Source organism: Ipomoea triloba, chromosome 5, assembly GCF_003576645.1.
Source record: "Ipomoea triloba cultivar NCNSP0323 chromosome 5, ASM357664v1".
Classification (NCBI taxonomy): domain Eukaryota; kingdom Viridiplantae; phylum Streptophyta; class Magnoliopsida; order Solanales; family Convolvulaceae; genus Ipomoea; species Ipomoea triloba.
Window position 1 is genome coordinate 29,261,034 of NC_044920.1, and position 9,247 is coordinate 29,270,280.

General features: G+C 35.6%; 3 protein-coding genes across 5 annotated transcripts in view; 1 reads left to right on the plus strand and 2 right to left on the minus strand.

Annotated features, from left to right (window-relative positions):
• Window positions 1-582: 582 nt before the first annotated feature.
• Window positions 583-5,416, plus strand: LOC116019701 (protein prenyltransferase alpha subunit repeat-containing protein 1-like). 2 transcript variants are annotated; one of them, XM_031259996.1, is made up of 10 exons: window positions 583-774; window positions 1,368-1,742; window positions 1,987-2,097; window positions 2,338-2,428; window positions 2,579-2,647; window positions 2,795-2,872; window positions 3,711-3,794; window positions 4,370-4,420; window positions 4,673-4,870; window positions 4,963-5,416. In XM_031259996.1, exons 1-10 carry the CDS (start codon window positions 707-709, stop codon window positions 5,098-5,100), a joined length of 1,263 nt encoding a protein of 420 aa, XP_031115856.1. In that variant the 5' UTR covers window positions 583-706; the 3' UTR covers window positions 5,101-5,416. The 2 variants fall into 2 exon arrangements, with proteins under 2 accessions (XP_031115856.1, XP_031115857.1); XM_031259997.1 differs by lacking the exon at window positions 2,795-2,872.
• A 1-nt stretch (window position 5,417) lies between these two features.
• On the minus strand, window positions 5,418-8,749 carry LOC116019700 (3-dehydroquinate synthase, chloroplastic-like). The gene is made up of 8 exons (XM_031259995.1): window positions 8,175-8,749; window positions 7,828-7,978; window positions 7,571-7,738; window positions 7,227-7,453; window positions 6,807-6,930; window positions 6,413-6,475; window positions 6,078-6,221; window positions 5,418-5,695 (listed from the first exon to the last, which is right to left on the minus strand). Exons 1-8 carry the CDS (start codon window positions 8,477-8,479, stop codon window positions 5,564-5,566), a joined length of 1,314 nt encoding a protein of 437 aa, XP_031115855.1. The 5' UTR covers window positions 8,480-8,749; the 3' UTR covers window positions 5,418-5,563.
• Window positions 8,750-8,991: 242 nt separating this feature from the next.
• The window catches only part of LOC116019702, a 2,457-nt gene continuing 2,201 nt past the window's right edge, over window positions 8,992-9,247 (minus strand). The window contains exon 4 of one of the 2 annotated variants that reach the window (XM_031259999.1): window positions 8,992-9,245. The gene's annotated coding sequence lies outside the window, so the exon portion shown is untranslated. The remainder of the gene's footprint in view (window positions 9,246-9,247) is intronic. The other variant, XM_031259998.1, reaches the window with a different exon arrangement.

Here is a 9,247-nt window from a genome sequence, read left to right on the forward strand (position 1 = left end):
ACTATACACTTGTGACAAATAAATATACAATCCTAAATAACTTTTAAAAAATCAATGAGAAAGGTAAATTTTAAATCTAAATCGTAAATGTTAAATCTTAAGCAATAAAGTTCAAACCAAAAAAAAAAAAACCTCATTCATAAACTTTAAAATACAAACCCTACAATTCTACATTTTCGCAAGTGTAATTTTTTTTTATTACTTCGTATTAAAAGTGTACTTTGTTAGTATTAAATATGCATTTTGTAACAACTAAATATACATTCTTGATAAATTATGAGAAGTGCATATTTTAGTGTTTTAGATTGCATAGTATGATGTTTAAAAAAAAAATAAAAAATTGCATAATATGATAATTACAAAAATATCACGTCATTTTTTAAATATGACATAATACATCCAATTGATTTAATAAAAGAATGAGATTGATTTTTAATTTTATTCCAATAACTTATTCTCATTTAATCTCATACCCCTCTCTATATAGTATATATGGTACAAACTAGTAAAACTGTTTTACAAAATTAAGTTGGAATCAACTCGTTAAATAATCGAACTTGAACTTAAATTTGTAAACTTGATCGAGTTTAAGCTAAACTTAAACTTTTAGGTTGAAGTTCAACTTAGGCACTTAGCTCGTTTTCCCCCCCTACTTCTATATCAGATCGCGCCATTTTCGCCGGATTCCGCTGTGTGTTTGAAGGCAATGAGCGAAAGTATCGCATGGAATCTATTGAACCAGCTGGAGTATATATTGGAATCCGATCCGTTGATGTAAGCTTTCAGAACCTTCCCTCGCTCAGATGGAGCAAGCATTTGAAGTGAAATAATCGATTAACTTTTCAAAAGAATTTATGACCTACTTTGGAGAATTTATATTGGAGTTTTATGAATATTTTAGCTCTGAATTGTATCCGCTTAAATGATTTTATTTTCTTGTGTGATGTTTGAAGCTTTTACAAGGATTGGTGGTACAATGCTATTAGTTTTTTTTTTTTTTTTTTTTTTTGCACGATGGTGAAGATTTGTGATGAAAGTAATTGATTAAATTTCAGAACATATTATTGGACCAATGGAGCCATTTACTACTGCAACTGCATCTCTGTAAATTTCCTGGTTGTCTTAAACTTCATAACAGATTCAGTGCTGAAATTTCTCCTTATCGGGCATGACATTGATTCAAAGTTATTTGGCAGCTTATTCTATCAATGCTTATGTAAATGTGTTTCCTACTTTCCTTTGCTGATATAGTGTATCCTAATTGCTTGTGATTGTACCTTGACAAGGGCCAGTGAGCCTTCTAACAGAAGTATTTCATTTCATTTAACTTATATTCTTTCATTTTTTTTCTTATCTCTTGCATTCAGTGATGAAATTGGATTTATCCATCCTTCTCAATTTGATGTACTGAATGAAGAAGTTGGCTGTACTCCCTGGACTGCTGAATCCATATCTCAATCAGCAGACAATGCTAATATTTCTGGTAAGGTTCTTTGGAGCAGGGACCATAAGTTGGGTATCTCAACTACAGCTCTCCTTCCACTGTACAAAGCAGCTAAGCATGTATTCATGGATTCACTGAGACAGTATAAGATGCACACCAAAGTTAAAGATGAATGTGGTGAGGGCAATGTGCCAAAGTGCCCCTCACCTTCTCTTACTATTCTTGAAAAAGAAGTGATGAAGCATAGCAAAACAATTTTGCTTCTATGCTGTGATTTTGGTACTGCATGGAATTTCAGGTTAGTTTCTTTGAATGTTTAAGTGGCATTTATTTATTTATTTATTTATTTTTTTGTCATTGTGCATCTCTCATATTCCTCTTCTTTTATAAAAAATATTGGTTTTTACAAATCCTTTAGATGTACTGATATGCTTTCTTCCCCGTTTTCTGTTGCTTTTGCTGCTACAATTAGAATGCTGAAGATTATCTCTCTTCATTTCTTCTCCTTCTTTATGCCACTTTATTAAATTCCAAACATGCAGGAAGCTACTTCTTTCAGAGCAGCAGGAGTACTCAATGTTCATGGAAGAACTAGTTTTGTCAGATCTTGTTCTCTCATATTCACCTAAAAGTGAACGAGCATGGAGTCACAGGTAACATACTGCTTCAAATCTTTGTAAGGAAAGGTGATACTATTAGATGCAAATTTGTCCATAGAGAATATAGGACAAGAAAGAATAAAATCATTGGTGATCTGCTAATTCTTGATATGCTTCTCTCTTGTAGTGAGATTAAACATCTTACTTCTGGCCTCTGTTTCTATCCCATTTGTAACTGTCAGTTATATTATAATATTTCAATTTATGATTCTTATAAATGCTAACTAATGATAGGAGGTGGGTGATCAAGATGATTGCTGGAAAGTGTTCAAATCTTCAAGAGATAGTGGACAGAGAATCTGAGTTTGTTAAAAAACTAGCTGAGGTTTTATGTTAGATATAAACTGGGGTAAATTAGATGCATATTAGTTTAGGGGTGTTAGATGCATGCCTTCCTTGATCTAATACTAGTTGTTTTGTTGGCTTTTTGTTCTTTCTTGAAAGAAAGTGACTCATGTTCTATGTTCTGTTTCAGAGATCAAAAATGAACTACCGTGCATGGAATCATCGTTGCTGGTTAGTAGCATACATGCCAGTAGGACAAGTAAGTCAAAAGTTTATATGCCTGAAGACGTGCTTTGCTTTATTCAATAACCTTTTACTTCTTGGAAAGTAGGAGATGTAAGTTAGCAATTATACTTCTGTGTCAAATAATACCATTCAGGTATTAAGTGCCCATAATTTTCTCCAGATGTTCCATGAGTTGAACAAGTCTCGAGAGTGGGCTGTACTTAATGTTGCTGATAACTCCTGCTTTCATTATCGCACTGTGAGTATTTCCTGATCATTCACCACAACATCCAGAACATTAGCATAAGCTATATATTTAGTGACTATTTGAACTCTTCTGCTTTAAATAGATATTATATATGCTCAGATGCCTCTAAAATGTTCTTCACAGAAAATTTATAATACCATTTTGAATAGGGGTGCATAGTAAAATCTTTTATTGCATTGAACTGTTAATATTTATATTGTCAGTTTGAATAGGAGAGTGCATATTGGCAATATTTATATTGTAATTATCTCCCGTTTAATAAGGATTCACGCATTATATCAATTCTATTGGTATATGGCAGGGTGCATGTTCAACCCGCCAACCCCCAAGAGGGGATTTTTACTTTGAAACTTCAAATAGCATTCCTGCACTAGTCATATAGTAAGACTCCATTAAGTTGAGCTAGTGTTTAGCTTGAAAGATGAGCGTGTCCTTAATTTATCAATGGAAATTCTCTAGACTCGTTTCATCATCCTTTGCTTTGTCAATTTTGGCCAATTGAGTAGGATTTAAATTGCTTCATTCCTGCATCACCACTGCACCATCAGCTGTTTCATGTGCCAAAACTACTTCAGCACACTAGTTCTCTCATCACAATTGATGTTAAATGTATGTACTGAAAGAAATCAACACCTCAAGCATAAAGTCCAGCATAAGTTCCTCAGGCTTAAGCCAAGTTGAAATAGAAAATAAGCCCTTAGTGGTCATTTGCCTTTTGTTAATTTGTTTGAGGTGTGTTAAACAAATGTACTGAAAACTCTCTTTTTAGTTCGTGTATGTGTGTGTGCGCGCGCTGAAAGCTTGTAACAGTGTTTTTGCTGAATGGCAGAGGTTAATGCTCGGGATATTAGAAGCTTTCCTGAACAAAGATCAAAATGGATTTTCTGGCGAAGAACTTGATGAGATGTGGAAGGTACCCTACAGACTAAATGATTAAAGTTTCTCTATAAAATTTTATGTACTGCTTTCCTAGAAATTGAGAGCTTATATACACTTTTTCTTCCACAGTCATGCTTTTTTCCCTTAGGGGTTAGTGTTGTAAAATGTAAACAGAGTTATATTCTATTGAATATAAATGGCATTGCCCCAAAAAATTGCCTCTTTTGTCAACTTCAATAAAAAATTTACGAATAGATGTATCCTTCTCTGTTTTTTGTTGTCTTTTCTCCATTTTTTTTTTTATCTTAACTACATTTTGGTCTCAAAAGAAGAAGAAAAAAAGGACGGCTAGCTAAAAGCACAATGTGACTGATAAAGAAGATAAACTGGCCTTCTTTACTTCCAATCTTATTAAGGCACTAGCTGTTGCTAACTTTAGGACCCAATCATATAAAGTCTAATGAACCAAATACTCTTGGTAAATGCTGTGTGATACATAGATTAACCCTTTTATACTTTGGGCAACATACTGTACTCCAATCAATACCTTGCTAATTTATTTTAACCTTTGAACTGTATTTTTCTAACTTTGGGTTTTGAAATTATCAGGATGAGCTTGATTGGGATGAGAAGTTGATAAAGCTCTATGTGGGTAGAGAGGTATGATTTGATCAGTCTTTTATTACCTTGAGATATTTACTTTGATGTGTAAGGTAGCAAACTAGCAATAGGTCACCATGTAAAAGACTATAATGTCTAGTTAGTCGTGAAAGTTTGGACTGAAGCTAATAATATATGGCAAATGGACCGCAAAAAAAAAACATTTCTTTGAAAAGAAGCTTGCTGCACTCAGAGTCTCTCAGAGTCTATGATCATGAATGAATAACTGTAATGTTTGTATTTGCCTGATAGGCTTTGTGGCTTCACCGTCGCTTCCTTGCATCATGTTGGCTAAAGCATTTTGCTAGTAGCAGCGCATACGAAATTGACCGGTTCATTGATAATGAATTACAACTTTTCAATTCATGTGCAACAATAATTGATAGTCACTTCGATGACTATCAAGCTCAGGCAACATATGCTGCTACTTATATTATGTGGCTTACGAAGGTAACTGCCTCCATTCTATATTAGGATTTGCTTTTTTTTTTTTTTGGTAAAAAGTTTTGATCAGAAACTTTACCTTTTCTGTTTTTCTTAAGCAAATACAAGTGGAGTCACTGGGGATTGAGTTTGAAAGGAAGCTACAAGTAAGTGGACTGAAGACATTGCTGAATAACGCATGCCCTCAGAAGGCTTTCCTTTGGGACTCTTTGCTTCAGTTGTGCGGATCTGAATAGCTTTCAACTAGAAGAAATCACGAAAGCATAATGTTTACCAAACTCTTCCCTTCTGGAGGTCAGGAAACGACACAATCCCTCATTTGTTTGGATTTTGGAATAATCTCATGGAAACTCAAGATGTCATCAAAAGGAATAGCAGATGCCGTGTGGGGCTGGGATGGTAACTCAATACAAATATGGAAACATATATGGCTACCAAATAGGGAGAAAAGAGCATTTGTTTGAAATAAACTTGAGGGATGGTAACTCAATACAAATATGGAAACATATATGGCTACCAAATAGGGAGAAAAGAGCATTTGTTTGAAATAAACTTGAGTACGGAACAAAAAAGCAACTTAGTAGGGAACAAAATTGTCAACATAACTGTATTAATATACAAGACAAAGAACATCATGCAAAAAACAAAGAGTAACTAACTTGTTACCTGCTGCTACAACCAAAAAATGTCACAATTTGATTAAGATTTACAAAAGGCATGGAGTGTTTGGTCTAATGCTTTTTTATCGTAGTCACCTGTGAATACACAATTGCCCAGAGGACCTTTCAAAAGGATGAGTCTGAGCTTCCCATCAGCCACTTTCTTATCAACCTGCCACCCATTTTAATTACATAAGCTTGAGATTATAATTACTCCATATATATTATTAATAACAGTGGCGGCCAAACAGTTTAATTAATTCTTACCGCCATGATGGACTTGAACATCTCGACGGTCATGGTTTTTGGAGGCGCAGTTGGTAGCTTTGTCTGTTGAAGGATCTTATCCACCCTGTGTACCAGTGAATCATCAATCCATCCAAGGCGGCGTGACATATCAACAGCCATTACCTGAAATAACTNGAGTCTGAGCTTCCCATCAGCCACTTTCTTATCAACCTGCCACCCATTTTAATTACATAAGCTTGAGATTATAATTACTCCATATATATTATTAATAACAGTGGCGGCCAAACAGTTTAATTAATTCTTACCGCCATGATGGACTTGAACATCTCGACGGTCATGGTTTTTGGAGGCGCAGTTGGTAGCTTTGTCTGTTGAAGGATCTTATCCACCCTGTGTACCAGTGAATCATCAATCCATCCAAGGCGGCGTGACATATCAACAGCCATTACCTGAAATAACTAACCACTTAGTTTTCATGAGCTATGATCTAAGAATGAAATGAAATATATATGCCAATTTCACAAATACATTTTTTTCTGTTTCCTTTTCCCTTTTGTGATTTGGGGTTGGATCACATGCAGCAGATAATATAAACTCAACTACAAAACATAAATAGAGTAAATGAAACAAATAATAATACCGTTCCAGCTGCAACAGCTTCTCCATGCAGCCACTCTCCATAGCCAAAACCAGTCTCTATTGCCTGCAAAAAATGTAGGAATTATAATTATTGCTAAAGCTACTACAAGTTTCAACTTTAATTTTCTGGTCGGAAATAAAGTAAATTAGTAAAGTGCTAATCTTCCAACCAAGGATATAATAGTGCAGCTTTTCAGGCAATCATCACATTTCATTTCATATTTGGAAAGAAATGAGCATCATACCATGGGAGATGACTACATCAAACTAAACTCATACACCATATATAGTAAATAATAAACAGCAAAAATGAAATCAATTTGGAAGCGTAATAGTATAGGAAGTCCCTCTTTCCAACAAGCGAGAGTATCACCACAAGAATGCCAAGAACTTACATGGCCAAATGTGTGACCCAAGTTCAAAGTGGCCCTCAATCCACTCTCTTTCTCATCCAAGGACACAACCTCTGCCTTGTTTTCACAGGAACGCTTTATGGCATAAGCAAATGCTTCAGGGTCCCTGCAACAACAAAATTTCTTATGGATACGGGCAATGTTTCAATTAGACAATACATTATGATATATCATCAAGACATCATCATCATCATTACAATATAAAAGAGATCACCATATCCTATTTTATGCCTGAAAAATGCAATTTAATGCTCATAGAGACGAGAAATCGCATGTTTTCAAGAAGATTGTTGATTCGACTTGCTACTTTATAAAGAATTGGTAACTATTTGATGACTAATGAAGTGCTTGCAAGAGGAAAACAGAATCGAGAAATCATATACAAAAAATCACTAAACTCACCTTGCTAGCAATGCTGACATATTGTTCTCTTGCCACTCAAAAAACTCAGCATCTCTAATAAGTCCATATTTTATAACTTCAGCAAGGCCAGATGCTAGTTCTCGGTCTGGCAGTGTATTCAGGGTGTCCGTGTCTACAAGCACACATTGAGGTTGGTAGAAGGCACCGATCATATTTTTGCCAAGAGGGTGGTTAATTCCAGTTTTCCCTCCAACAGAAGAGTCTACCTAAAGGAACAGAAAGAATACAAAATAAAAATTGTTAGGCATCATAGACAATACACTTCCCCAGTTGCTAGCCTCATATACAATTAGTTAGATTCAAAATAGGGAAACTCATTGTACCTGTGCCATAACAGTCGTAGGAATCTGAATAAAATTAACTCCCCGGAGATAAGAAGCCGCAGCATATCCACACATATCACCAATAACTCCACCTCCCAGAGCAACAAATGTACACCGTCGGTCCAATCGTGATTCAATAGCTTTATCAAAAACTTTCATGAGAGTTTCCTGCAAAAGCACCAATGAAATCATAATCACAGCAGTTTTTATTTTATTTTTCTCTTGAAATTCATATATCAAGGCCTGGAGATACCAACCATGTTCTTAAATTTCTCTCCATCTGGTAAGATCACAGTTTCAACACTAACATTAGGATTTCCATCTGTTAAAGCACTGATAGTTTTGTCCAGATATAATGGAGCTACTGTAGTATTTGTGACTATAAGAACTTTCTTGCCATGAATATGCCTGTAATGTAATAAAGCAGGAAAAGATTATGATCCTAAAATTGATGATAAAAACTAGCTACATCGTGAAGGAAACAAACAAATAAACAAACACTTAGACATACTGAGAATCAAACTAGAGTAATTAAAAAATAAAACAGAGCTCTAGATTGATTAACTAAAATCCAATCAGAGAAACAGAAAAGTAAAAGAGTTACCTCTGAAGAAGCTGAGGCTGATTAAGAAGTCCAGAGCCGATGTAAATCGGGTAGCTCCGGTTACCTAAATCAACCTCAACAATGGCGGGAACATGAGAAGATGCTTTACTCTGAGGAGACTGATCCATCACGGGAATCGCGGAGGAGGTTGCAAACACCTTTAGTCGGTTGGGAGCATTTGACTCCAAACGACGCCGTGCAGGGAGGCGCACGGCGAAGTGACGTAGGGTGGCTTTGCGGTGGGAGTGTGCGGAGGTGGAAACGGAGAAGGCGGGATTGGGTGGGCAAAAACAGGAAGACGCCATAGAGAGAGAAAGAAACGTCGCGATTAAGGTGGAAATGAGGATTAAGCATTGTGGGAGTTTTAAGCTTTTAGGTGGGTAGGAGTGGAAGGGTGGTAGGTGGAATGAGACCTGAGAAGGATTTGGGATTTGCGAAAATGGTTTCTGGCACAACTTCTTCAAGGCCCTACCCTACTACTACTTAATTTCATTTTTGCAGCCTCACACACGAGCTCAATTCAATTATTGAAATTGATTAATCGCTACAGGTGTTTGGTTATATGGTTTTGAGGGATTTAAATCCTAATTTTTGTCTGCTTGTTTGTGTTTTTTAATAGCTCAGAATAACATTTTTTTAAGTTGTTGGATCTAAATTTGTCTACTTTTCTAAGATTTTGTTAGTGTGGTTTCAAAAAAAAAAGAAGAAGATTCTGTTAGTGTTTTTCTTCATCACAAGAAAAGTGACAAACAAATTCCTAGTTCCAACAGTACTCATCAAATCCAAAAAAAAAACACAATCAAAAGGAGGTGCAGGCTTGGGGCTCGACACTTCTTTTCTAAGAATACATTTGCACTGTGCCAAACAAGCTCTAACACAGTAGAAAACAATTGCAAAAAAGTGCGCATTGAAACAAACTGGACAGCTATCTCAGAAACATCTAAGATGAACTACGAATGCTTAAAAAATGAAATCGCACCAATTACACCGGATCATTTTTACCAACAGATGATGACACTAATATATCCCTTTACATTGACAACTTTTATGTCCTGCTACAAAGTGGGGGGGGG

Coding starts and splice junctions, on each gene's coding strand:
- LOC116019701 (XM_031259996.1), top strand. CDS start 707: ATGAGCGAAAGTATCGCATGGAATCTATTGAACCAGCTGGAGTATATA. Junction 775..1,367: donor TTGGAATCCGATCCGTTGAT/GTAAGCTTTCAG, acceptor TCTTGCATTCAG/TGATGAAATTGGATTTATCC. Junction 2,648..2,794: donor CATACATGCCAGTAGGACAA/GTAAGTCAAAAG, acceptor AATTTTCTCCAG/ATGTTCCATGAGTTGAACAA.
- LOC116019700 (XM_031259995.1), bottom strand. CDS start 8,479: ATGGCGTCTTCCTGTTTTTGCCCACCCAATCCCGCCTTCTCCGTTTCC. Junction 7,739..7,827: donor GAGAGAAATTTAAGAACATG/GTTGGTATCTCC, acceptor GTGCTTTTGCAG/GAAACTCTCATGAAAGTTTT. Junction 6,931..7,226: donor ATGTCAGCATTGCTAGCAAG/GTGAGTTTAGTG, acceptor TTGTTGTTGCAG/GGACCCTGAAGCATTTGCTT.